Source organism: Urtica dioica, chromosome 10 (genome assembly GCF_054948205.1).
Source record: "Urtica dioica subsp. dioica isolate 48M chromosome 10, U.dioica_male_clone48M_v1_H2, whole genome shotgun sequence".
NCBI classification, from domain to species: Eukaryota; Viridiplantae; Streptophyta; class Magnoliopsida; order Rosales; family Urticaceae; genus Urtica; species Urtica dioica.
In genome coordinates, this window is record NC_142765.1 from 20,530,644 (window position 1) to 20,558,351 (window position 27,708).

Consider the following 27,708-nt stretch of genomic DNA (forward strand, 5'->3'; position numbering starts at 1 on the left):
ATTTTTTTATACTAGTTTTCTCTATATATCACATATATTCATCAAAAAATACTCACTGAGCATTCATTCAAATTCTATATTCCTTTTAAAAAAAGTATTTTCTGCATATTTATATGAATATGATATCACATATATATCAGTGAGACGATAAAACTACTAATAAGAATAGACACTTTCGATTTTGACAGTCCTAAAAAGTAATTATGGTCAAACACAAATACACATACAAAAAAATATAGACTTTGGTGGATTAAATTACTACATGAAAAAAAAAAAAAAAAATTCCCTCTAGCTACCTATCCGCGGCTAAAATATCCTTAGCTAATAACCCTACCTAGTGTCCACCGTCGCTCACTTGTTTTTCCGTGACTAGTTGACGCCTCACAAAAGCCAGCCATTGCCAAACTTCCATGTCGTTGCAAAAACAATTGTTGCACCTTGTAGAATAATGAAATGGCAACAAAAGCTTATAATTATGCGATTAGACCAAAACATAGAGCTCGCATTCTCTTACTTCAAAGTTACATGTATGTTGAAACCCAATTGACATAAAAATGTTAAACCACCATCGCAACATAAGCTTGGACGATGAGTTATTATGATGAAAAATGCATGCTAGAGATATGCGATGTGCTCTTATATGTTTAAAAAAGCTACAAAAATATTATGCGATTGTGATGCGGCCCAAGCCCACGAGAAGGGCCGATCCGCAAAAGAGCAGGCCTTGACATTTCTAGAGCGTTTGGACAGGCATTCGCGCAAGACCTAACTTCAACGGGCCGTAACTTTTGACTCGGGAGTCGTAATTGGGCTTATAATATATCAAATCGAAGCTCTCGGGCCTTTCGGGCCTTTTAAAGTTTTTAGGTCAGATTCGACTTTTAGGCCCATAAAACACTGTTTCGGGCACTTTTGGGCCTTTTAAAGTTTTTATGTCATTTTTTCGCATTTTGTCGTTTTTTTTCATCAAGGTTTTTCGCTCAGTATTTATAGTTTCTCTTTTTCGGATGTAAGACAATCTTTGGCCGAATTTATCAAACACTTTTGTTCCCAAATTCTATTTTCAATAAAACTTCGATTTTGATGCCCAAAATATGGTATTCGTGAGCGATTCAACAGGTTTCAGAGGATCTTGACTGGTATTCGTGAGCGAATCAACAGTCTAGGTTTTATTTCTATTGCTTCCCTACATCAGATTGCCTCTCGTAGAACTTTTTCGTATAAAAGAACGAATATCAAGAATCAATAACGAGCACTATCACGTGAAAATTAAGAGACTTTAAACCGGCAAATTTTCCGTCAATGCTTACATTTTTTCTTCACGTTTACAACAAATTTATCAAGTAACTTTGCAAATTCAATAGGTTTTACCAAGCAAGAAACCGTCAAGATATGTGTACAGTATTCTTATTTGTTGTGTTTGGCTTAGCTTATTAAGCATGGTTTTAGCTTTTTCTAAAAGCTCAACCGTTTTAAAGTGCATGTTTGGTAAAAATAGTTTTTAGTAAAAGTTGTTTAGTGCTTTTACAAAGTATAGAAGAAAATATAACAACAAGATTTTCGTAGTTTTTGGAAAAGCGGAAAAAATGAATTTAAAAACACTTTTTTTATAACCAAAGCTATGCCAAACAACGCCATTTTGCGTATCGTTATGAGTCGGATCAAATTGTTCACAAAATTATGATGCTCAAAACCGAATTATATTTTGTCATATTTAATCCAAAAAAATACATGCTTGATGTCAAGGTATGAAAAAAATTACAATTTTCCAATATCGTTACACTTACATATCCACACAAAAAATGGAGATTCACAAGAGTTTTCCAGTCTACCTATTTTTATGTCAGTAATTAAGCCTCAAAGATCTTGTGCCCTAAAATAATCTCCTACCAAAAGTTTATAAAAAAAATATACAGATATTAAAATGAGTTAGCACAAGTCATTCTCATTTATGCTAATCTCAATCTCTTCTATCTTTCGCAAAACTTCACTCATCTTAGGCCTATTTGCCGCAGCAATGTCGGTGCATTGTAGCGCGACATCTGTCAACTGCAACATCTCGTCGTGGCCTTCGCTGGCCGCGATGATCTCTGCGTCCAAAATATCGGTTGACCAATCGTTGTTGACCACCGTCCTGACCCAATCCGAGAGATCCTCCGCTTTATCCTCGCTCCCCGGGGAGATCTCGCCGGGGATTTTCCCCGTGATAATCTCTAACATAATAATTCCAAAACAATACACGTCCGTTTTGCGCGACAACTTTTTCCCATCAACATGCTCAGGGGACCTCGTGAACGCTAGTTGTCGTTGTGAAGAGTTGACTAGAGGAAAGTACCCGAAATCCGTGATCTTGGAACGGAGATTGTTGTCGTCGTCGTCGTTGATTTGTTGGATGAGAATGTTGGTGGATTTGAGGTTGCCATGGGGGACTTTGTGGTGTGGTAGAGATTGGTGAAGGAATGTGAGTCCTTTTGCTATGTCTTTGATTATTGAAACCCTTGTTTCCCAATTCAGTGGAACTCTTCCTCTTCCTCTGTTTTCTGTTCACAAAGCTTTGATTTCTCAGCACACATTTTGTACACACAAAAAAAGGAGGTTGCTCAATTGTTACATATCTTTCCTTGCCACATCGATTTCAAATAAGTTGAGATAAATTAAAAAGTACGGTGTCTTGCGAATATAATGGTCAGATTTTACCGGTATACATCGCTAACAGAAAATAGAATAATCGAGACTTGCGAGTAACCGAGACGAACATATTAAGTGGCGTATTCAAGAAAAATATTGAATCAACTAAAATGTTACATATTTGTCTAGTATATAGTGCTTAAGATACTAGTTGGGCAATATTAATAGACTTTACTAATGTCACAAAAGTTTGTGACAACATTAACATTGTCACAAAGTGATTATAGATGTGTGCTTATAACAATAGCTAAATATAACAATTGCCAAATTTATGATCAACTAGTTAAATATTATAACAATGAAGAAAATAATAAAGTTCAGGACTAACCGTGCAAAAGGTCGAAAAGAGATTCACCGGGGATGAACTCATTGACAACAAGCTTCTCGTCCTTGGAATAGTAGAACGAGACGATCTTGACTAGGTTCTCATGGCCGGAAATCCTTCCGAGCAGCTTCATTTGATGAGCGAACTCTCTTTTGGTGACGCCGGCCATGTCGTTGAGCCTCTTAACGGCCAAGTGATGGCCGGTCTCAAGCGTCGTTTTATAGGTCGCTCCGAGCGTTCCCTTTCCCAACACCTCGGCGGATGATCGGAGCAGATCGTCGAAGTCAAACAACGGGATTTCCTTGTCCAAGAACTCCAAATTCACGCCCCTCTCGGGATCTCTCTTGCTCTTTGGCGAACCCCTTTTCATTGGACACTCTGCCATAAAATGACTGTTTCATTCAGTAGTAATTAATTTCATTTCATAATTAGATTTTTCATCATACGAATTGGATTCGTCCAACTTCCTCTCCAAACATTAGGGTAGTTAACTTCATAGCCATAAATAGCTCAAAACTATTATTTCAGTAAGCGTATTCTTCAACTAAACTGCTTATCATGTATCACAATTAAATAAATTATAAACCTTAATTAATTTACCTTTTTGTAGAAAGAAAATGGTGGGAGACGTAGCAAATATAAAGCAGAGGAACGAATTCAATTTTTTGTATCCAAATGACATGACAAAATATAAATGAGCAAATGTACAATAAAAAAAAGTTTATATTTATGTAATCGAAATGATTGTGGCATAATTTGTTTTATTTATTGAAAAAGTTATACAAAATAGTTATTTAAAATTGATTGAATTTTCACCAAAATAGCTAAAATTATTATTCAATTTTGAGCAATTTATATAACATTTATTTATACAAGCACTCTATAACTTAAAAAAAAAATATTAAAATTTATACTCACATGACTATATCACTAATTTTATACAAACCATAATTATTTTACAAATCCCTTAATCTCAATTTGCCATTTAACTATAACACCCATATTTATTAGCAGTAATTACTTTGATCTATTTATCTATCTCCATTTCACTATTTCCCTCTCTATATAATCAATTTTTTGTATAATCAAACACAGCTTATTTTTACCTTTACCTGCATGGGTTATTTCTTGGACGTCCTCTTTCATATCCTTCCCAAGAACGACGACGACGACTTTCAGCTTAAGCCCATAATAACGAAACAGCCACACAATCAACATCCCAAACGGCACAAACCCCACCGCCGCCGCTATCGCCGCCACGCCCCACCACCGCAGCCCCTCCCTCCTCACCTTCTCCGGCGGCGGCGCCCCAACCACGGTCGGACACGTGTCCTCCAAAGGCGGCCCGCAGAGCCCCGGGTTCCCCTCGAAGCAGCTCCTCGGAAACCGCCTCATCGCCGCCGGAATCTCTCCGCGCAGCGAGTTTCTCGCGAGGTCTAGTTTCGAGATTCCGGCGAGGCTCGCCGGGACGGCGCCGGTGAAGAGGTTGTCGTTTAGAGAGACGGACTCGAGCCGGGTCAACCCGGAAAAGTCGGGGATTTGACCGGAGATGGAGTTGTTGGAGAGGCTTAGGTTGGCGAGTTGGGTGAGGTTGAGAAAGGCGGTTGGGGAGAGAGAGCCGTTGAGGGATAGGTTTTCGAGGACGACGGCGGTGACGTGGCCGGCGGCCGAGCAAACGACGCCGAGCCAGTTCGTGTCGTTTCTGTGGCACGGCGGTCCGGTCCACTTGGCGTGGAGGCGAACGAGGTCCGAGGTGAGAGAGTCTCGGAGTTTGACCAGCGCGTCTCTCTCCGCCGGGTAATAGTCGCCGTTGACCGATGAGGTTGGGACTGTGTTTGTTATCGATACGTATACGAATGTGTATATTGTTATTGTGATCATGTGTACATGTCTCATTTTTTTTTTTTTTTTTTTTGTGATGGGTTTTGATGAAGATTGGAGAGTTTAAAAGTAGTGATGGGGTTTTTATTTATTTTTTTTTTTTTTTTAAGTTCAATCATATATTGATGGGGATTTGAAATCATAATAATAAAAGAAATGTGATTATTGATTATGAAAGTCTTAGGCTAGTTGGAGTTTTTTTTTTTTCTTTTGTGACTTTAGTTGACAATTCTCTCGAGGAGCAACAAAATGAAAGTGACATTCCTTTGATTTTTAGACTCTTGTCTTATCATAATTCTGGAATTTTATTTTATTTTATTTTTAATTTTAGGGGTTGCTTCTGGCCTGTCGTTGGGATTATGGACGAAATGAGTGACCCTTCGGTGCGTATATCAAATAATAAAATGATTCCAAATTATCTCCAATATTGATATTGTGGGAATGAAATGGAATGTCAATGGGTGTGAGTTTGTGGGAAGAAGAAGATAGTGATGTTCAGAACAGCTCATTTAATGTTAAACAATAGGGTAGGTTTGGTGAATGTGGAGCCCCACGTTTTTCCAACTAGAGCTGTATATTGTGTAAGTTCTATGAATCATTATATTTCTCATCCACACTTCTGTATTTATCTACAAAATAATCATATACGCCGGATCGTCATTAGGTAATTGTCACACAAGGTTCATAACCAAAACAAAGTTACATAAAAGGGATTTTGTCAAAACTATTATGACGGTTTAAAACTTTTTATTTACCAAATTCATTAATTGCTTCTAATTAAAACTATTACTATTTACCGACAGATTATTTGTCAATAAATAACTGTAATAGTGTAGTTTTGAAATCATAAACAATCGATAGATTTCGGTAAAAATAATAATAATAATAATAATAATAATAATAATAATAATTCATTAAGTATATAACCATATTTACAGTTTTACATTGCTATATAATCAACGTTTCATAAATCTTAAGTAAATAGTCATCATGTATTTACACGTGTAAATTGACGTAAATACACCACCATTTTATTTCAATGAAAAGATAAACCAGAAATGTCACGTCATATATATCGTTATTTATCTAAGGTTTGCAAAACGTTGACTATATAGCAATCTCAACCGTTTTACTTGACTAATTACATTTTAAAAAAATTAATGTGGTTGTAGACTTGTAGTTTTGAAATTATCCCACATAGAATGAAAAATAGAAAAAAGTTGGTGAAATTGTGATTGAAGTGGGCCGTCCGAGTAACTCGTCCCATAAAAAAAAATGGGGAAATTTCGTAGACACTAATTTTTTTATGCTCATTACAAAAATACCGACTTTCAAAAACTTAAGCAAATACCGATTTTTTAATATAAAAATGGAAAAAAAAAAAAAAAAAAAAAAAAAAACGCTGTAAGCATTTGTCGACATTCTAAAATCTATGGAATGTTTGCCCTCGCAAGTAAATTTCTAAATTGCGTGAATGTTTGCCCAGTTTTAGGCGTGAATGTTTGCCCAATTATGCTCTTTTCATAATGTTTCGGTGTTTGTAGTCACTGTCAGTAACAATTGATCCACATATACCCTTTTACAATTTTTTATTTTACACCCTAGTATGAAATTCTTGACATGTTTGCCCTCGCATGTAAATTTCTAAATTGCGTGGGTCTGTCTGTCCATTAAATTGACGCCTAAAACTAAAGTCTTAACGTTCTTGCCCCGTCAGACCTGAGAAATTCACGTTCCTTGGAATGAACTGTATCCGAACATTAACATTTATAAGTAATCTGCGTAATTTTCTTTGAATCTCAATGAGCTCCGACATTAGACGGTCCACACTATCTTTTTAGAAGTTTTCTTCAACAGAACCATGAACAAAATCGACCCTTCAAACCCGAAAAGTAAAAAAAAATTAAAAAACAATATGACTTAAATGTCATGAATCTCATGAGCTACAACCTGAAAATCGTCATTGCCAAAAAGCGTAATATATTCCTATCCTAAGGCAACAAAACACGTTGACCTCGGGTGTTCTTGTAGCTAAGCTCTGTGAAACCCGGGATTTATTATATGAGATCAACGATTACCTCAAAGATTCAGGACTTTCTCCAGATATTGATGAGCCCATCTGCAAATGACTTTATACTCACCCATAGAGTTGATTCCTTGGGATCATGAACTACAAGACTCGCTGGCCTGAAAAGAAAGAAAGGAAGAAAAAATCTCTTAGTATCAATACTACTACCAAAACAAAATAGAAAAATAACAATAATAAATATAAATAAAAACAAAAAAATTAAGAGAGGGAACTACATATAGTTTAGATCCAAAGTGCTGATGATTAGATACCAAACGAACTCAGAGGAGTTGACAGACTTTTATTTTTGTGAAAATGGACTAAAATATTACAAAATGAACAGATAGATGACCATTTTGGTGTCAAAGATATAGTACAAGGACCAAAATGTCACTTGCATATTAAATCACGACTATTTGCGCCGAAAAGACCTATTTTGTAATGGGAAATATCACAGTTTGTATAATCACCAACTGAGACACGCTTTGTTTACATAAAATACTAATTTAACCCATCTTTTCTAGGGTCGTAAGAGAACAACAAAATTTGAGATTTTCGACAGAACATAGATTATTGAAGAAGAATTACACAGATGATACAATGTTTCTAGGCAAACAGTTTCTCGGTGATCTCAATTTCAGTAAGCTTAGGGGGTCTTTTCAATTCTAAATCCAATAGGAATATGCCAATCTGAAACAGCCATACGAGGATGACTCGATGACTTGATATTTATCTGAACAGTCTGTTACAGCTCAAGAATATAACAACTTAGACATCTTGAGTTTTTTTTTTCTTTTCTAAATACAAAATCTAAAATTCTGCTATCCCATCTTCTTTATTTGAATTTTTCACCTAACCAGCAATACGCGATAAAATTAAACACATCCGTATTCTGATTATTTGGCTCTAATAGCTCTTACGCACATAATTCTCGATCCTCTGATTTAATAATGACCAAAACCCAAAATATGATTATATCAAACGATGAAAACTTAATCCCGAGAAAGGTTGTTAACTTCGAGAACATACTTCTTAAGTAACTATAAGGTATCCATTATATCCTTACTTAATTGTATACCTAATTCATCACCAGTTTAAGTAACCATCTCATTTAGGATCTAAAATTCCTTTGCTAAAAGGAAGAAGAAAAAGATTGCATCAGAAATTCTTACACTGACTGTTTGTGTTCGGTTTTCCGTTCTTCAGGACCCGTTTTGTCCTGTAAAACACCTCTCTCTTGCAGATCTTCTGAGACTGTACTCTTTTGCTCACCGTCCAATGCTCTCGCACCGTTCATCCTTGACGACTTACTTTCTTCTGATGAGATAAAAGCAACAATATCACCCTCGGATCGTTCCTCCTTTTCCAACTTTTCCCGAGCTGTTGTACGATCATCAAAATCTTCGGCTCTTTCCGAGCCGCCTTCGTAGCAACTCGAATCGAAATTGCTTTTGCTACCCTCTTTTGCTAGATGACCACCCTGCAAAAAAAAAAAAAAAAACAAAAAAAACAAAAAAAAAGAGCAATGAATTAAAGACTAGGGCATTTGAAGAAACAAAACAAGGGTATATATAGCGATTCCAATACTTCTTCGATACCTGATCCGATGAAGACTTCACGACCCAAGAAGAAGAAGAAGAAGAAGAAGAAGAAGAAGAAGAGGAAGAAGATTCCATAGCTCTCTGAGTTTCTACACGATTCCCACTAGCCCGGGCATCAATTCGAGCACCGGTTTTTCTTTCTGAGGCAGCCATGGAATTAGACGAGCATCGGCGTTCTTTCGCCTCTTCCTTTCCAGCGGAGCTTTGGTTTGAGTTGCGGGTTATGGCAGAGTGTTCGAGTTCCTGAAGGATATTCTTAACAACATAGAAAGAACCGCCAACTTCCTTCTTGACGGCGTGAACACTCGGTACCTTTTCAGTGTTCATTGCTTTATATCTGTTGTAACAACAATTTTAAAAAAAAAAATTTGTCAACTTTTATATCGACTCAAATTTATGCCAAGAGTACATCTACAAATCACTACTCGATAAGCATGTGGTCATATTGAGAACATTGTAAAGAGTGAAAATTCAAAAAAAGAAAACATATATGGGACTACAATGCATAATTTGTACTGATATTCAAGTTTGAAAACTGAGATTGGTTTCACAAAAGTAACAATAATGAAGAATTTCGTACTGATTGACAAAGGCTTCGACCATAGCTCGGCGCTGGGATCTACTAACTTTCTTCCCTTTGATAATGGCATGGTTTGCAGTGTCGTCTCTTTCATTTTCGCTGTCGTTTCTCTTTGCGTTCGCGGCTGCTGAGAATGATCTTTCACTTCTCGCAACACACCACACTGTTTGACAAAAAATCACTTTGATTAAATACCCATTTGACATGTTCCACCAATTAAGCTAAAGCCCAAAACCGTATATATATATATATATATATATATATATATATATATATATATATATATATATATATATAATTTTGGAGAAGAACAGAGAGAGAGAGAGAGAGAGACCTGATTTGGGCGCTCTTCGCAAAAGCATGGTCCGATACTGAAAAGGGGTCTTTGTTAGGATGGTGGTTATTTGCGATCCTTGATGTTTATGAACGAAAACATAAACTGAACCGTGAAGCAAACGAACCATAGAAAACAGTAGAGCCTTGAAATTCGATACGTATGTGAAGTGTACGCTAAAAACCCAGCGAGGGTTTTAGAATTTTTTTAAATTTTTATAAGTTTTTTGGTCATAGAATAAGGAGGGTTTTAGGGGAAGAAACTTGCGTAACCATTTACCAGGTATAATTTTATTATATGGACATTCTGTGAATAATTATACATGTTAACACTTCAAATCAAATGACACAAATTTCCTCTAACTTAATTACATCAGCGAAAATTTCAATATTTTATTGAAACTTTTCAGCTTTTTTAATAAAATAAAGTTTCAGCATTTCATATATAAATAAACACATCAGAATTTTTTAAAAATCTATAGTATTTATTTTTATTTTATAATATGCTGTAATTTTCGCAGATGCATCAGTTTAAGGGTATTTGTCATTTCAGGTGTAAATTTGCGATAAAAGAGTTTAATATTATAGTTGTATTGTAGAATTGTTTCTTAATAACTTATTATTATTAATTTTAAGATAATTTACTTATTAGTATTAGGAGCCATATATATATATATATATATATATATATATATATATATATATATATATATATATATATATATATATATAATGGTTGGAATAACATTCAAACTTCAACATATTTGAGTTTTTTAGCTTCATGAGGATTGAACCCTTGGCTCCTAACCATCACTTCACAGTCAACTTTTTGAAAGAAACTTCAGTCAACTTATTAAACATATTAATATTTCAGGAATTAAGTTAAAATAAGGTATTTATGATCATTCCTAATAATAAAAAAAAAGGGTGCACATATTGGCATGCTACCTAGACTAAGTCGTGGAGGTCTATTCCTTGAATAGATTAATATTTCGAGAATTAAGTTAATTGTGATAATTTCTCTAAAAAAAGTAAACATATAGGTTGTTATAATCGAATTTTACACAGTACAATGACATTTATAAATGACATTAGATGTTTGAATACAAAGCATTCTCTCATCCCTCAATTTCACATAATCAAAATATTCTGAAACAACTCCATCTCAGACAGGTGATAAAAAAAAACCCCGCAAAAATGATACCATATAAGAAATTTGCAAGCAAAACATACAACGCCATTGATTTGTTTCAAAATCAGATGTTTATAGGTGAAATTTGCTAAAAGCATATCATCACTGATTCAGACATAACACCACCACCACCAACTACCGTAAAACCCACGAATCAAAAGAACAATTGTCTGGCAATGGCATAAAGTATTACAAGAAGTTCCAAAAGAACAATATATATATATATATATATATATATATATATATATATATATAAGCATTTTCAGATAGAAATTAGTGGAGTTCCGACACTCAATGGAGGCCTTTTTTTTTCTACTACAATGTTATGCGTCCCAAACTCAGCTGTTCGAGTTCGAGAATCTCAGCACAGCCCACCAAAAGATTTTCCAAGCCATCGATTCACGCCATTGCACGAAACGATTCAGATTTTGATCAAGGAACCATGATATTCAACCCCAGCCATCTTCCTAGTACTACGCAATACACAGCTCTTTAACACTCTAGTTGTAATAATTATCATCTTTTGTTCTGATTGTGATCTCCAAACAAAAAAACTAGTCTATGTCAAACATGAGATACTCGAAAAATAAAATTGTACAGTTTCAATCTACAGAGCCAAAAATGAATATGTGCAACTTTGCCTGTTTGTTACTCAATCCTCGTCATCGGAACTTGCATATGCTAAGCCGAGCAAGCTTTTAACGGGATTTTCCTTGAGTTTGGACTCTGACTTCAGTTCCATGGAAGCGCTGAGAGTTGTGGTTGACCTATTCCCATCGGGTTGACTCGTGACTCTCTGACGTTTCGGTTTGATTTCCACTATCTTTTTAAGCAGATCTTGCTGTCTGCATTTTATTTTCCCCCCAAATATAATTAGAACTCAGTGCCTTCTCTGAACGAATGCACATAAAAAATAGCTCGGAACTTTGTGTTACCTGATACCACTCTTTGGTTTGGGTTCGACGCGGAGAGGCAAGGGAACCAATGCTGGTGAAGAATCCACTAAACTCGCTGCTTCGTGTCTGTTGGTTAAAGAAAATGAAGAAGGAGAAAAAAATGTCTGCGCTACAAATCTAAAGAATCAAAAGTCTAATATGCGTGGGCTGAACTCATATGGGGTTCCGATTGAAAAAAAAATGCGAGGGCTCATTTCCCGTATTCCGTTTCATCCCTTTATTTTTTTATTTTTTTTTTAATGTTTCCTTTAAAAAATTCTTGAATCTTCCGGACAAACAAGATGGTTTAATAGTAAAAATCTACTCTTTTTGTTCCCCCTAAATTTTCTCGGTAAACTCCAGGTTCTAAGCAAAGGTTTACTTAATTTAGAATCCGGAAAATGTGAGGGAAATTGAAAATTTGAAAGAATATGAATATGGACGAGAAAATACGAGGGAAAATCAAAATTTCATGTTGTGTTTGAAAGTCATTGAAGAGAGAAAATGAAGAGAGATTGTAGACGAGAGACAAATTTGGGCAAATTTGGACACGACTTCATTTTCCATCCAAGATAAAAAAAAAAAAAAAAAAAAAAAAAAAAAAACGGAATCCCCTCTTTAGTTATACATTTGCCATCTTATCTTCCCTCGTATTTTTCTAAACAAAAGGATAAGTGTAGTCCAACTTTTCATACGCTAAAAAGAAAAGGATATCTTAAAAGCAGCGAATGCCCGTTTCTCGGTGCGCCGTAAGAGGCGCTCCGCGTCCTCCTCGGCTTCCATCTGCTCCTTCAGGTACAGAAGGTCATCGCTATCCAACGCTGCATCATCAAACTCGTCACACAATCATAACAACAATCCAAAGATCGAAACCCGAAACCGCTCGCTTATAAATAATAAATAAATGACATAAAAAGGCTTGAACTTTACCGCCCCGTCCATGAAGATAACCTCCTCGTTCTCCAGCAACCTCTTGCATCTGCTCGCATAGAGGAAGCCGAAAATTCCCTGCCAGGGCATGTTATCAGAAACACTGACCCGATTCCGATAAACAAATATAAAAAATTAAGGGTATCGTAGCTATCTAACCAATTTCGATCATGAACTAGCCAACGTTTCGCTTATTTTTGTAAATTAACCATTTACCAAAAATTAACGTATGAAGATGCCAGAGACAATCATGTAAAATGCTATCTGATTAATGAGGCCGGCTAAATTTTAAACATGCTTAAAACGTTAGCTAGATTGTAAATTCGAGTGGCCTAGTCCATGAGATTTTTCAAAAATTAATGGGAAAAAAAAATCAGGTCTAAATTCTAAACCTCCTAAGAGTTGACAAACCAACCCATCTACAACAGCATTATAATTAATATCCTAATACTTGAGGAAGAAATGTGAATTCAAAGCATTGCACATAATTTCTAAACATAGATATGTCAAAAACCCACACAAAAAATATGTGAAAAAAAATTACTTGATTCGCCACTGAAATCAACTGAAAATGTGACGACCTAATTAGAAAAAATTGAGGCAAAAGTAAAACAAAGGATGAGGCAAAATGCGCTAACCTTGGCAACCATGCGTTGAAAGGTGACATCTTCATCGTCAATCTTATCCTTTCCTTTTCCCGATTTCTTATCTGCCATTGTTGTTTCCAATAGATGGTCAAAACGAGTTATCGATAGATTATAGAATTACGAAGAAAGCAAAGGAAAAACCTTTAGGGTCGCTGAGATTGGTGTATTCACGGACTTCTCTGCCAGCCATTCCGAGTTCTACAATTCAGCTGTGAGTGAGTGAAAGAGACTCTGTATACAGAGCTCAATCCAATATCTGGAAGTTGAAAAAGAGGAGAAACAGAGGATTGTTTGGTTTTTGCCCTAAACTAAACGTATCCAGGTTCTTCTTTTCCATATTTAAATTTTTCTACATCTATTGTTTATTTTTAATTTATGGACATTTTTTCCTTGTACTTATTTAGATAAATTGTAAGCTTTTGTTTTCAATTTTTTCAACTCAAAAACTAAAAAACAGTTTTTGAGTTGCTTACCAAACATGTCAAAATAGTAACAACTATGTTTTTGGACACTATTACTAGTAATTGTAGACATGAAAATATACAATTATCATAAACTGTATACTTATAAGTCTACAATTAACAACAATTGTAGATATATAAGTTTACAGTTATTAATAAAAATGTTCAAAAACATAATTGCTATTTCTTTTAGTCTAAAGTATCAAAGTTGCTAATCATACTTACCTCCATCGGATCGTTAGACGCAAAAGTTGGCCTCATTTTCGTTTTTCATATTTATATCTCATAATGATTTTCGTTCTTCATATATTTCTTTTTTAAATATTTAGGGTTTAGGGCTTTACTTTTAATGTATGTTTTATGTGAAAATTTCATGAGGACAGAAGATGATAATTCCTAAAATGTCTCAAATTTATAACATTTTATAAGCACCTCATTTATTTTTATTTTCAAATAAGTATATTGATATTTCAACTAAAACTTCAAACTACTAATAAAATTTTAATAAAACTGTAACAACAAAAGTAACTTCTTCTCATAATAAAATGAAGCGTTCTCGGAAAAAAATTGAAAAGAGATATTGTCGAAAGCCGTTTTTGAAAGAGAAATTTCATTAATTGGGCTTAATAAGTCATTAAATATCAAGATTAGACCCTAATGTTTAAAAATATATGAATATGGACTTTTGACCCAAAATCGGACAAAAATACCCTTGATCAAAAAACCCATATTTTTCTCTCATTTTCAAATGATTTTCATCACAATTCTTTTTCATGTTCGAATTGGTTTGCGCTAGGATTAGAATTTTCGGTGGTTGAGCTCACCGCTGAGCTCGTGGGGTTCGGGGCAACGCCCCGAATTTTTTTTTTTTTTTAGGAATTTGGGTATGTGTTCAGTTTCGATTTTGAGGATTTCACGTTGAATTTCATCGTACAGCATCGTATCGCATCGTACGACATCGTACGACATTGTATGTGTTCACTTTCGATTTTGAAGGTTTCACATTGTATTTCATCGTACAGTATCGTATCGCATCGTACGACATCGTACGACATTGTATGTGTTCACGATGTCGTACGACATTGTATGTGTTCACGATGTCGTACGATGCGATGGACTGGCCACCGAAAATTCTAATCCTAGCGCAACCAATTCGAACATGAAAAAGAATTGTGATGAAAATCATTTGAAAATGAGAGAAAAATATGGGTTTTTTGAATCAAGGGTATTTTTGTCCGATTTTTGGTCAAAAGTCCATATTTAGATATTTTAAAACATTAAGGTCTAATCTTGATATTTAATGGCTTATTAAGCCCAATTAATGAAATTTCTCTTTTGAAATGAGGTGGCTTTTACATATCCTGAGGAATTTTATGTCTTACTAGCTTTTCATTCTCAATTACTTATAAAGTTTTATAATCTCATATACATATTAACCTTTATTTTCTTTAATCTTTACAGTTTTTTCACTTTTTTTTGGTTTAATTTAGTTTTTCTTATTATTTACAATTTCATTTTGAATAAATATTGTTTACAAATATAATTTAAAAATCAATCTGTGAAAATACGTATTTTTGGAATGAGCATTGAAAAAATCGGCATCTTACAGAATTTCTCCAGATATATCCAGTTTTATGTTGACAAATTAATAGGTATTTTGTACAAGTGTAAAAATATCCAGATATATCTAGTTTTCTGTTGACAAACAAGCTTTGAAATTCCGGGGAATCCAGTCGAAAATCAGTTCAGATTCCGTTTTTTTTTAAGTCCCGGTACCGGAATGACAAAATCGGAATTTTTCTTGAATTCCAAGAAAATCCAGGTGGAAACCAAACCGGATTCTGATTCACAAATCCTGGTACGGTTTAGTACAATTTTTTTTTTTTTTTTTTAAAATGGGGTATTTAAACCTGATTCCTCGCCCTAAACTTCAAACCAAGCGGAAAATAACCCGTAGAAATTTCCACAGTGGCAACGACCATTCTTCACGCGATTCCGATACTTTCCAGGGTTTCCCTTTTCCAGTGCTCGCCAGGGCTAAACTCACTTCGTGCCAATGGAATCTTCGTGCGGGTTAAGGTATTTGGAGAGATCACGCCGTTTTACATAAATTTGATGATTTTGAGCGTTTTTCATGGAATTTTGTTGATTTTTCATGGATTATGTTGATGATTATGTATGATTAACTTCAAAATCTTAGTTTATAATTTCATCATTGTGTGTAATCCGAATTTATATTTAAATTTTTTTCAATATTTTCCTTAGATCCGAAAATTTGAATGTTTTTTTTTTTTGTTAAATTAGTTTTAGAATCTGTAAGTTTATGTATAATTAGTTGATTTTGTATCCGAAAATTGGTGTAAATTTGGTTGGATCCGAATTCTTGAATTTATTTTTATTTTATTTTTTTAAATTAGTGTTAGAATATGAATGTTATGTATAATTAGTTGATTTTGTATATGAATATTTGTGTAAATCATTTCATAAATCATATAATTTCATTATGACTTTATGTTGAACTATTTGAATTATGCCTTGTAATGTAATGAAAATATTGTAGACTATTTATGATTTATCCTATGTAATGTATGAATTTTTATGTATATTTGTTCACTGGATTTCTCTCAGTAAATACGGTATTTGACGGTATTCCTCAACAGTAACAGTAACTTCAACGACACACAGTTTATCCTTTCTTTTTAAGAATTCCACGGTATTCCTCTGGCGTACCAGGGGTTACCAATAAATTCTAAGTCCCCGAATGGTAACCATATTTCGATCCTTGCTTGCAAATACAATTAAAAAAATTCAACTTTCACTCGCATGCATTCAATTTATTTTAGAGAAATTGCTCAAACTACAACCATTTCAATACTTTTTTCCAAAAATCCACCAAACTATAACTTTGGCCAAAAATACAACTTCCTCAAAAGTGAAAAACCAAATTTACCCTCAACTTTATTTTTTCTTTCAATTTCACACCAACCTCATTTAATATCATTCCAAAATAAAATTTCTATTTTTTATCTCTTTTTTATTCATAATTATTTATATCTCTCTCCCTAACCGTGTAAACCATTTACCATTTACTCTCTCTCTCTCTCATTCGAACTCACTCAGCCAGAATCGCCTCTCTCTCTCTCTCTCATTCGAACTCACCCAGACCTCGCGACTCTCTCTCCCTGAATCGCCTCTCTCTCTCCCTGATTCGCGACCAGTCTCACTCACTCTCTCTCTCTCTCTCTCTCTTATTCAAACTCACCCACAATCGCGACCGAAACCCTTGCCCGAACTCGATTTCACTCGACCAATTCCTCAAGTCGCCATGTCTGACCCACCCAACCCTATTTTCGAACCCACAACGCGAAAGAGTCCTAGGATGATAGGGCTCAAACAACCGGAGGCGTCCGGAGCGACCACGCCAAACACTTCTCCGGCCCGGAAAAGAAAAACGACTGCTTCGCCCAAGTTGAACTCGAAGAAGGCTACGAAGAAGCCCCGCCGTGGCCTGAAACCCACCTCTTATACGGACCAGGTAAACTCACCGGTTTAGATCTCTTAGATTTATTGGTTTTGGGTAGTGAATTAATTCTGTTAGGTAGTGAATGAATTCTGGTGTGGTAGTGAATTGATGTGTTACAAAATCTTTGATTATGGTCGGAAATTGTGTTTGAAAGTGTGTGAAATTGTGCTCGGAATTTGTGTGAAATTGTGCTCGGAAATTGTGTTTGAAATTGTGTTTGAAATTGGTTGAAATTGTGTTTGAAATTGTGTGAAATTGTGCTCGGTATTCAGGGGTGGAGAAGGTACATTTGTGAATCAAATGTGGTTGATCATAATATCAGTTTTTATGGGACGTTGGAGACGTTCGATAAATCAGCGGCTATGGGTCCAGAAGTGAAGGCTATGTTCAGCAACTCTTGTTTTGGCCAATTTCTGGACGTCCCGAAGGTCACCCGATCCTCTAAGATAATTAACCATTTATTGATGAGGGTCGGTTACTTTGTCGGTGAAGAAGAGAGGGAAGATACTCTCTTTATTGAGCTCGGGGGAGAACCGCGGGCGTTCACAAGAGAGGATTTTTGTTCTATCTTAGGGCTGCGCCATGGGGACGTCCCAGCCTTGGATTATACCGAGCCGGCCGAAGGTGGACTGTTCAGTGAATTGTTCTCCAAGGGGACGACCAACAGTCGCGTCGTGCTTACAACAAAATTGGTGGAATCGCAAGGGTGGCCGCATGAGAAGCGAGTCAAGCTCTTGCTGCTTCATTTTCTCTTCAACGTACTTCTCGGTGCCCCTTTGGGTACGACCATTCGAGATTGGTCGTACGTTAAATTGGTAGAGGACTTGGACCAGTTTAACTCGTACCCGTGGGGCAATGTGGTTTGGAAGTTCTTCGTTGAAAACTGCCGTAAGTACGTGAAGAATGCGGAGAAGAAGGATTCCAAGGCGAAGATAAACCTTCCTTCTTTCATGTACCCACTTCAAATTTGGGCGTACGAAACCATGCCCGTGTTCTCGACACTCTTGTATTGCGAGAGATTGTCTGATACCGCTGTACCTCTCATGCGTCGGTGGAAATCAACGACTCATGTCGTTGACAACACGTTCTCAACCATTTCGTGGCAATCTGAGAACTTTGTGTTCAAGCCAATGGGAGGAGAAGAGGTTAGCTTGAAGACAATGAAGAAGCCGAGCCAACCGAAGCTGAAACAGAAGGTAATCGATTAATCTTGATTATGTGTTTTTTTTATGGTTTTAACGTCAATCGTTGACATTGATGTCAACAGTTGACGTCAATCGTTGACATCGATGTCAACAGTTGACGTCAATCGTTGACATCGATGTCAACAGTTGACGTCAATCGTTGATATCGATGTCAACAGTTGACGTCAACTGTTGACATCATTGTCAACAAACAGAAATGTCATAAATCACAGATGTCAACAGTTGACGTCAACCGTTGACATCAATGTCAACAGTTGACATCAATTGTTGACATCAATGTCAACAATTGACGAATTGTTGACATCAATGTCAACAATTGACGTCAACTGTTGACATCTGTGATTTATGACATTTCTGATTGTTGACATTAATGTCAACAGTTGACGTCAATTGTTGACATCAATGTCAACAATTGATGTCAACTGTTGATATCTGTGATTTATGACATTTCTGTTTGTTGACAATGATGTCAGCAGTTGACGTCAACTGTTGACATCTGTGATTTATGAGAGTTGCCTAACCTTTGTTGACATTAATTTTGACAGGCACCTGTGGAATCAAGTGGAGGCACATCCACTCCGTATACAACACATACGTCCGGCATCGGAGAAAACTCTGAGGTTTGTAAATCTTTCATACATGATTTACTCTTTAACATAGGCTCGGTTGATGTCAACAGTTGATGTCAATAGAAAACATTGGCTTACGTCTACTTTTAACATAGGCTCGGTTGATGGCCGTTGAAGCCTCTGTCACCCATATAAGGACAGAGTTCGCGGCGTTCAAGACGGAGATGGAACAGAGCTTCAAAGAATTCACTAGATGTGTGAATGAAAAGTTGATGGAGCTGGCCAAGAGGATACCGGGAGCTGTCCAAGATGCACAACCTGAAGAGCTACAGGATCCAGAAGATTCGACCGAGAAAGACGGTGATGAGGAAGAGGCTGAAAAGAGAAAAAAAGACAAAGAAGAAGATGGAGATGTTGAGCCGGTTGTCAGCATAGGAGATGACATAAGAGATACACAAGAGACTCAAGAAGGTATTATTGGTTGAAGAGTCGAGTTTGGTTTGTGTTTTATGAAAAGTTTTTGGTTTGTCTTTTATGAAGTTTTTGGTTTGTGTTTGATGAAAAGTTTCTGGTTTGTCTTTTATGAAGTTTTTGGTTTTTGTTGTTTATGAAAAGTTTGTTATTTGTGTTTTTGAAAAGTTTTTGGTTTGTGGTTTTATGAAAAGTTTGTTATTTGTGTTTTTTGAAAAGTTTTTGGTTTGTGGTTTGTGGTCTATCTATGTTCATCAATGTCAACAATTGACGTCAACAGTTGACATCAATTGTTGACGTCAATTGTTGACATTGATGTCCACAGTTGATGTCAATTGTTGACATTCATCTTTTTAAATTCAGGGTTGATCAAAGACAGCCAGTTAGAATCAAGTCAAGAACTAACTGAGTCCCAATCGAGAGCCCGCCTTCTAGAATTAGATTGTGAGCAGTTTGAAGATGAGATGTATGATGATAGTCAAGTTATCTATGTAGGCTCGGTTCCTGAGGGACGAACCCGCGAGGAAATGGAGGACGTGTTAAATGCCGCAAAGGATAAGGAAAATCGGGATTCATGGAAGATGATTCCGATTAACATAGACGATTCACCGCAAAGACCTGTGAGAATCACTCGACCGCCGGATAGGTACACTCCTACACCCATTCCGAGGCCGTTCGCGAAGTTTACGAAAGGAATTTCGCGTCCATTCAAAAATCCATTGACTCCTCCTTTTACTCCATCAAATCTTGAGGACATCACTGTAATGGAGACATGGCTGAAGTTTGGATTGTTGAAGAAGAAAGATGATGAACAACGTTGGTACGAGGCACTGGAAGATAAATTGCCATGGGGATGGAATTTCACAGAAGTTGAAATTAGATCAAAGACATTTTTCCGTAACCTCTGGACCGAAGAAGAATGGCTTAGCGATCAGGTACAACAATTCAACTCTACTGTTGTTTTTTAATGGTTTTGAAGTCTAGACATTGGTGTCAACAATTGACGTCAACTGTTGACATAGGTGTCAACAATTGACGTCAACTGTTGACATCTGCGATTTATTATCTTTCTGTTTGTTGACACAGATGTCAACAATTGACGTCAACTGTTGACATTGATGTCAACAGTTGACGTCAAATGTTGACATCAATGTCAACAGTTGACGTCAATTGTTGACATCTGTGTCAACAGTTGACGTCAACTGTTGACATCTGCGATTTCTTTCTGTTTGTTGACACAGATGTCAACAATTGACGTCAACTGTTGACATCAATGTCAACAGTTGACGTCAATTGTTGACATCTGTGTCAACAGTTGACGTCAATTGTTGACATCAATGTCAACAATTGACGTCAACTGTACGTCAATTGTTGACATCTTTGTCAACAATTGAAGTCAACTGTTGACATCTGTGACTTAAAAGCTCTTTGTTCTCTAATATTAATCCCTCAATATTTTGTGACAGCATGTTGATATCATCTCTTACTACCTCCGGAAGAAGAGAATGACTGGGAAATTGCAAAAGTCGTTCACAATTATGCCGGCTTTCTTTGTCACCTATTGCCTCCTTGGGTATGACGCTTGGATGAAATGCAAAGACAAGGACAAGTTTAATTGGTCAAGGCAGTCTCGGATCTATGATTACATAACCGCGACCAACAAGTCCTTGACACACTCTTGGCCCTGGGTAGACGTCGATCACGTCTATTTGCCCTGTTGTTTCAAGGATAGGACGCACTGGTTGCTTCTGGTTGTATCGATTCGAGAACGGTCCATTACAATCTATGATTCTATGTCAAGCAACAAGCCTCATAACAAAATGGTGACATGCCACGTCCAACAAATTGCAGAATTCCTCCCACTAGTCCTGTGCTCTATTGACGCGTTTGATCGTATGAGTATTGAAGACACGAGCTCAGCCCCGTTCACAGTATCCACGTCGCTCACCATGCCACAACAGAGCAATGGGTACATATATAACTATTATTTAATAATACCGTATTTATATGATGAACAAATTGTCTAATCGCAAATTTGTTCAAAACAGTGGTGATTGTGGCATGTTTGTCGTCAAGGCTATGGAGTTTATGAGTCACGGCATAGATCTGCTTGGGGTCAAACAAGAACATATGAACATGCACCGACAACAGCTCACGATCGACTTATACAGGCATGGGGCAGTGAAGTTGGCGACCCATGTTGGATCGGACATGGAGATGGATGAAAATTAGGAAAAAATGTTGTTCACGTAGTACTATTATCTTAATCTTTTGGTAAATTAGGAAAAAATGTTGTTCACGTAGTACTATTATCTTAATCTTTTGGTAAATTAGGAAGCAATGTTAACAATAGATGATAATTAGGAAACTTCTCAAACTTTTCATTTCTCTTTATTTTATGATATCATGTTTAATGAATATCAACAATATTTCAATTATCAATCTGTATTTCTCTTTTTAATGGTTTTTACGTCAATTGTTGACATTGGTGTCAACAATTTACGTCAACTGTTAACATCTGCGATTTATTACCTTTCTGTTTGTTGACATTGATGTCAATTGTTGACGTCAACTATTGACATTGATGTCAACAATTGACGTCAATGTCAACAATTAACGTCAACAGTTGACATCAATTTCAACAATTTACGTCAACAATTGACGTCAATGTCAACAATACAAAAGTACTCTAAACAAAGTATAATTAAACAAAGAGATTCTTAAACAAAGACATTCTCTCTAACAAAAGTAGTATGAAGAAAGTATAATTAATACAATACATAAAGTTATAACTAATCCGTAGACAATGGAGTAGCACTACTGCATGTTTGACGGTTGTGGCCGAGTACCCCACATCGCGCACACTTGCGCCTCCTAACTTCCTCTCCTTGAGAGGGTATTCTTCTCTTTTTCGGCCTACCGGCGGCACGCGCTGCGTGTTCAGGCGGAAGAACTACGATATTCTCCACCTCGGGGGGGATAACCCAACTCGAAATGTCGCCATGAGGATGATGTACATCTGCGTAGGTTGCCCTCAAATACTCGGTTGAATAGAACTTGGAAATGAAGTTCTCAACCGGAAGATTACGTTCACGACAAGCCGCAATTCCATGTGGACAAATAAATTCATGAGCTTGCCATCGCCGGCATGAGCATGTATGTTCTTCTAAGTTAACGGCATATACAATGCTCTCTCTGTCAACTACCTCAAACTCCTCGACTGAAGATGGCCTCACCTGGCACAAAAAATCATATTTACTATTTAATTACTGAGAATTCTTACATTGTTGACATTGATGTCAACAATTGACGTCAACTGTTGTCATCAACATCAACAATTGACGTCAATTGTTGACATCAATGTCAACAAACAGAGAGATCATACATCACAGATGTCAACAATTGACGTCAACTGTTGACATCAGTGTCAACAATGGACGTCAACTGTTGACATCAATGTCAACAAACAGAGAGCTCATAAATCACAGATGTCAACAGTTGACGTCAACTGTTGACATCAGTGTCAACAATGGACGTCAACTGTTGACATCAATGTCAACAATTGACGTCTACTGTTGACATCAACATCAACAATTGACGTCAATTGTTGACATCAATGTCAACAAACAGAGAGCTCATACATCACAGATGTCAACAATTGACGTCAACTGTTGACATCAGTGTCAACAATTGACGTCAACTGTTGACATCAGTGTCAACAATTGACGTCTACTGTTGACATCAATGTCAACAATTGACGTCTACTGTTGACATCAATGTCAACAATTGACGTCAACTGTTGACATCAATGTCAACAATTGACGTCAACTGTTGACATCAATGTCAACAATTGACGTCAACTGTTGACATCAATGTCAACAATAGACGTCAACTGTTGACATCAAAGTCAACAATTGACGTCAACTGTTGACATCAAAGTCAACAAATTACGTCAACTGTTGACATCAAAGTCAACAAATTACGTCAACTGTTGACATCAACGTCAACAAATTACGTCAACTGTTGACATCAACGTCAACTGTTGACATCAACGTCAACAAATTACGTCAACTGTTGACATCGTTAGTTAATTCTCAAACACTTACCAACATTCGAACAGCATATGAAGTGTATTTTTCTGCTCTGGCTTGGTATTCTTTTGTCAAAATGGTTTGTGTATTTGCCGCAGCTTCCCGACGCTCATAAAACCATCTCATACTTCGCTCTCTCAGCCAATCCATCAATTTTGAAACTGGAAATTGTCTCACCTTTACATTTAATGCATTTAATGACTCCGCATTGTTGTTCGTCATGATACCATACCTCTTTCCCCTGAACATACACCTTGCCCATCTTTGGTACCCGACATCATTGGCTAAGTAGCGACGTATTTCAGGATTTTCAGCGTCCAACATGACCATAAAACTTTCAAATTCCCGCTGAGTGTATGCTTTTGCGGCACCGTAAAATTTCCACTTCACCTCCTTCGTGATCCCCTTGAAAGTAGTCTTCAAATTACCGTGTAGATGGAACATGCAAAAACCATGATCACAATTTGGAAATACCGTCTTGAGGCCATTGATTATACCAGCATGTCTATCGGATATAAATACTTGTTGCTCCCGTTCCCCAATTGCGTCCTTTAATTTTTCAAAGAAGGAAATCCAAGCCTCGTTAGATTCTGAAGGACCAATACTGTAGGCTAGTGGAAAAATCTGCTTGTTTCCGTCCATCCCACATGCCGTATATAACGTCCCTTTGTAATAATTCTTCAAATGCGTACCATCGACAATAATAACAGGCCTTACGTACTTCCACCCCGTTCTCCATGGCCCGAGTGACATGAAAAAACTTACAAATACACCGCCATCACCAGTGACAAGGTCAAAAAAAGAACCCGGATTCTTAGTCTCGATCATGTACCTTAGCTTAGGCAAGAACTTGTACGAGTCTGTCGAATTGCCGTAGAGGGACTTTAGAGCCTCTTCTCTGGACCGCCAAGCCTTTTTGTAAGACATAGACACTCCGTAATCCATTTGCATGTAATTCCTTATCTCTTTTGGTTTGCTCATTCCAACGGTTGGATCAATACACTTATGCTTAACCATCTCTCCTATTAACGAAGCTGTTGCTTGAGGGTGACGTCCTTGCCTTAAGTTTAGGGGACAAGCGTGCTCATTGTCAAATCTAAAATATGAAAATTACACAATTAGTTTCAAAACCAAAATGTCAACTGTTGATTTTAGAGTTATCACCTGTTGACATTAATTGTTGACATCAATTGTTGACGTCTGTGAGATATTCGCTCTCAGTCAAAAGAAGGCAAATAATTCACCGACGTCAACAATTGATGTCAACAGTTGACGTCAATTGTTGACATCTGTGACTTATTTGCCTTCTGTTGACTGAGAGGAAATATCTCACAGATGTCAACAATTGACGTCAACAATTGATGTCAACAGTTGATAACTCTAATTCAAATTCATAATTCAACAAAGAGTTTACCTTCTAATTTGAAATATGGGTGTGTTTTCCTTTCTCACAGCTCGAACAGCCCATTTACAATGCTCTCCCGGACAAACAACGTGCAAGGTGTTTTTGTCCGAGCTCTTTGTCATATACGAGAAGTTGTTGCTTATGGCGAACAACATCAAGTGTTTCTTTAAAGTCTTTTTATTCGAGTACAATGCATAACGCTCAATAAATACAGGGGAATCACCATCCAAAATAAGGGTGTCATCTCTCGTAGTAGACGAACTTGGCACACTATGTGGAGGGGACGGTGGATGACTTGTTCTTCGCGGTGGAAGGGGGGAGTTTCGTGGTGGTGGATGGGGGGAGTTTCGTGGTGGTTGAGGATGGGAGTTTTGTGGTGGTGGAGACATAGAGTTTCGTGGTGGTTGAGGGGGGGAGTTTTGTGGTGGTTGAGGGGGGGAGTTTTGTGGTGGTTGAGGAAGGGAGTTTCGTCGTGGTGGAGACATAGAGTTTCGTGGTGGTTGAGGGGGGGAGTTTGTGGTGGTTGAGGGGGGGAGTTTTGTGGTGGTTGAGGAGGGGAGTTTCGTCGTGGTGGAGGAGGAGTTGGGTTTCGTGGTGGGAAGCCTCGTCGTTGTTGTTGTTTCTCATTGTCTGACAACCTAATGTCATCCAATCCTAACGTAGAACGAATTGCCGATTCATGAGTTGGGACCGAATCACACCCCTCCTCGGGTATTGATGGCATAAGGGGATTTCCGTCACAACCACTATCACGGCTGTTGCGAGTGAATCAAACTCTTGGAGAATCGAGCCCCGATGGTTTTTCTTTTATGTCCAATATCAATTGTAATTTCTCCGTGTCATCTTCCCTCCTTCTTCTCAAGTATAAATAACCTTTCAGTGAGTCGTCGTTGGTTATCTCAACAGGTATCATTGCACCAGCCATCGAATATGAAACGCCAATTGTATGGGTAGATGGTGATTTGCGCAAATACGCGTAAATTATTTGCATCAAACTAGCGAAGCTCACTTCAGACGGCACCATAATTCCGAAAGATCCTTTCTCATGATACCGACCAGGTTCAACCCAAGTACCACTATGCTTGAATAATAAATAAATTTCCGTCATCGCAGATACAATAAACAAAGGTAAGTTAGTAACTGTTGACTTCAGATGTCAACAGTTGATGTCAACAGTTGATCTCTAAATCTCGCTAATGTCAACAATTTACGTCAACAGTTGACATCTAATGTCAACAACTGATGAACTTCGATGACATTACTATCAGCGAAGTTCATGAGTTGTTGACATCAGATGTCAACAGTTGCGTCAACTGTTGACATCTGATGTCAACAACTCATTAACTTCGCCTAAAAACAAGAGAAAACAATAAAAATTGCCCAGAACAAAAAGAGTCTTTTTTTTCAATCTCAAACATACCCAGAATAAACATACCCAAAAACCAAAGAAAAGTTTGATAAAACAAAAAACAAAACAAAACTAACCTTGAGTCCGGATCTATGAGCTTTGGTCGTGTTTCCTTGAGCGTGTCGGAGGGTGAGCTCAAAGTTGAATGAGAGAGAGAGAGAGAGAGAGAGAGAGAGAGTGTGAGACTGGTCGTGAAGGATTCGGGTTCGGTCGCGATTTTGGGTGAGTGAGGCTGGTCGCGAATCAGGGAGAAAGAGAGGCGATTCAGGGAGAGAGAGTCGCGAGGTCTGGGTGAGTTCGAATGAGAGAGAGAGAGAAAGGCGATTCAGGGTGAGAGAGAGAGGCGATTCTGGCTGGGTGAGTTCGAATGAGAGAGAGAGAGAGTAAATGGTAAAGGGTTTACACGGTTAGGGAGAGAGAGAGAGAGATATAAATAATTATGAATAAAAAAGAGAAAAAAAATAGAAATTTTATTTTGGAATGATATTAAATGAGGTTGGTGTGAAATTGAAAGAAAAAAATAAAGTTGAGGGTAAATTTGGTTTTTCACTTTTGAGGAAGTTGTATTTTTGGCCAAAGTTATAGTTTGGTGGATTTTTGGAAAAAAATATTGAAATGGTTGTAGTTTGAGCAATTTCTCTTTATTTTATTATCAAACGGGCTAAAAGCCATAACATATTGTTATGGTGTCGTTTATTCATATGGAAAAAAACGACAATCTAAACGCAATGAGAGCATAAAATCATAACATCTATCCGCCAAAGTGCCAAGACCGATGGATCTTCCCGCTAAAGGATCTAAAACCGGAAGATCATTATGCCAACATGTCAAGACCAAAGGATCAAACACAAAGACGAATAATCTACTTACATTCTCTCTAGAACGAGAGAAGAGATATTCACTCTCTTTCAAACATTTTCTCTCACAAAAAAGGTTAACCAAACCAAATTATATTCTCTCTCTAAAAGTGTCCAAGAGCTTGAGAGATCGATTCTCATGTTCTTCACTTAATAAGAGTAATATCCCATCACCACCATCTGATCCTCTTTCATACGAACTTGCCGTGACTTTGGCGTTTTGGGTTTCTACCCCAATTAACCTAAATCCAAGCGGTTCCGAAAGACACGATCCTCCCTCAATATCTTTTCTACGAACTTGCCGTGACTTTGGCATTTCGGGTCTTTCTCCAATTAGCCTTAGTCCAAGCGGTTTCGACGGAAGTGACCCATAGCTCAAGTCACAACCCTAAGTCCTCGAGAAGTGATTTGGATGACCTAACACGGCCTAGGTGACAAGCCCTGCATCGCACGTGTCGCTTAAATGGTTATCCGAAAAATTGTGTTTAACACATATTATATTCTTGTAAAACAAATGCATAATAGCACAAAAATATAA

At 37.1% G+C, this 27,708-nt stretch overlaps 5 protein-coding genes across 6 annotated transcripts; 1 reads left to right on the forward strand and 4 right to left on the reverse strand.

The window, feature by feature from the left end:
• Nucleotides 1-1,739: 1,739 nt before the first annotated feature.
• On the reverse strand, nt 1,740-5,242 carry LOC149383869 (pollen receptor-like kinase 1). 2 transcript variants are annotated; one of them, XM_089629119.1, is made up of 3 exons: nt 4,126-5,242; nt 3,017-3,391; nt 1,740-2,540 (listed from the first exon to the last, which is right to left on the reverse strand). In XM_089629119.1, exons 1-3 carry the CDS (start codon nt 4,907-4,909, stop codon nt 1,930-1,932), a joined length of 1,770 nt encoding a protein of 589 aa, XP_089485245.1. In that variant the 5' UTR covers nt 4,910-5,242; the 3' UTR covers nt 1,740-1,929. The 2 variants fall into 2 exon arrangements, with proteins under 2 accessions (XP_089485245.1, XP_089485244.1); XM_089629118.1 differs by having other exon boundaries at nt 4,120-5,242.
• Nucleotides 5,243-6,436: 1,194 nt separating this feature from the next.
• LOC149383870 (hydroxyproline-rich glycoprotein family protein) lies at nt 6,437-9,746 on the reverse strand. Its single transcript, XM_089629109.1, has 5 exons — nt 9,478-9,746; nt 9,144-9,306; nt 8,561-8,900; nt 8,135-8,442; nt 6,437-7,081 (listed from the first exon to the last, which is right to left on the reverse strand). Exons 1-5 carry the CDS (start codon nt 9,605-9,607, stop codon nt 6,982-6,984), a joined length of 1,041 nt encoding a protein of 346 aa, XP_089485235.1. The 5' UTR covers nt 9,608-9,746; the 3' UTR covers nt 6,437-6,981.
• A 1,413-nt stretch (nt 9,747-11,159) lies between these two features.
• Nucleotides 11,160-13,525, reverse strand: LOC149383871 (ankyrin repeat protein). The gene is made up of 6 exons (XM_089628074.1): nt 13,322-13,525; nt 13,172-13,242; nt 12,534-12,582; nt 12,318-12,424; nt 11,604-11,686; nt 11,160-11,513 (listed from the first exon to the last, which is right to left on the reverse strand). Exons 1-6 carry the CDS (start codon nt 13,368-13,370, stop codon nt 11,321-11,323), a joined length of 552 nt encoding a protein of 183 aa, XP_089484200.1. The 5' UTR covers nt 13,371-13,525; the 3' UTR covers nt 11,160-11,320.
• Nucleotides 13,526-17,020: 3,495 nt separating this feature from the next.
• LOC149383872 (uncharacterized) lies at nt 17,021-21,641 on the forward strand. The gene is made up of 7 exons (XM_089627931.1): nt 17,021-17,176; nt 17,437-18,360; nt 18,915-18,989; nt 19,094-19,409; nt 19,905-20,344; nt 20,876-21,378; nt 21,458-21,641. The coding sequence occupies exons 1-7, from the start codon at nt 17,021-17,023 to the stop codon at nt 21,639-21,641; spliced, it is 2,598 nt and encodes an 865-aa protein (XP_089484057.1).
• A 560-nt stretch (nt 21,642-22,201) lies between these two features.
• LOC149383873 (uncharacterized) lies at nt 22,202-24,517 on the reverse strand. Its single transcript, XM_089627932.1, has 2 exons — nt 23,678-24,517; nt 22,202-22,645 (listed from the first exon to the last, which is right to left on the reverse strand). The coding sequence occupies exons 1-2, from the start codon at nt 24,515-24,517 to the stop codon at nt 22,202-22,204; spliced, it is 1,284 nt and encodes a 427-aa protein (XP_089484058.1).
• Nucleotides 24,518-27,708: the final 3,191 nt, after the last annotated feature.

Bases quoted from the DNA above. Each gene is read 5' to 3' on its own strand.
- LOC149383869 (XM_089629118.1), bottom strand. From the start codon at position 4,909: ATGAGACATGTACACATGATCACAATAACAATATACACATTCGTATAC. The intron at 3,392-4,119 runs GTAAAAATAAGC...ATTTTATGGCAG, and splicing joins AATAACCCATGCAGGTAAAG to AGTGTCCAATGAAAAGGGGT. The intron at 2,541-3,016 runs GTTAGTCCTGAA...CTTTGTGAACAG, and splicing joins TCTTTTCGACCTTTTGCACG to AAAACAGAGGAAGAGGAAGA.
- LOC149383870 (XM_089629109.1), bottom strand. From the start codon at position 9,607: ATGGTTCGTTTGCTTCACGGTTCAGTTTATGTTTTCGTTCATAAACAT. The intron at 8,901-9,143 runs GTACGAAATTCT...TTGTTACAACAG, and splicing joins GTCGAAGCCTTTGTCAATCA to ATATAAAGCAATGAACACTG. The intron at 7,082-8,134 runs GTAAGAATTTCT...CTTTCTTTTCAG, and splicing joins ACCGAACACAAACAGTCAGT to GCCAGCGAGTCTTGTAGTTC.
- LOC149383871 (XM_089628074.1), bottom strand. From the start codon at position 13,370: ATGGCTGGCAGAGAAGTCCGTGAATACACCAATCTCAGCGACCCTAAA. The intron at 12,583-13,171 runs GTTAGCGCATTT...CTATGCGAGCAG, and splicing joins TTCAACGCATGGTTGCCAAG to ATGCAAGAGGTTGCTGGAGA. The intron at 11,687-12,317 runs ATATCCTTTTCT...ACCAACAGACAC, and splicing joins GGGCATTCGCTGCTTTTAAG to GAAGCAGCGAGTTTAGTGGA.
- LOC149383872 (XM_089627931.1), top strand. From the start codon at position 17,021: ATGATAGGGCTCAAACAACCGGAGGCGTCCGGAGCGACCACGCCAAAC. The intron at 18,361-18,914 runs GTAATCGATTAA...TAATTTTGACAG, and splicing joins AACCGAAGCTGAAACAGAAG to GCACCTGTGGAATCAAGTGG. The intron at 19,410-19,904 runs GTATTATTGGTT...TTATCTATGTAG, and splicing joins TACACAAGAGACTCAAGAAG to GCTCGGTTCCTGAGGGACGA.
- LOC149383873 (XM_089627932.1), bottom strand. From the start codon at position 24,517: ATGGTTAAGCATAAGTGTATTGATCCAACCGTTGGAATGAGCAAACCA. The intron at 22,646-23,677 runs GTGAGACAATTT...TTTTTGTGCCAG, and splicing joins TAAATGCATTAAATGTAAAG to GTGAGGCCATCTTCAGTCGA.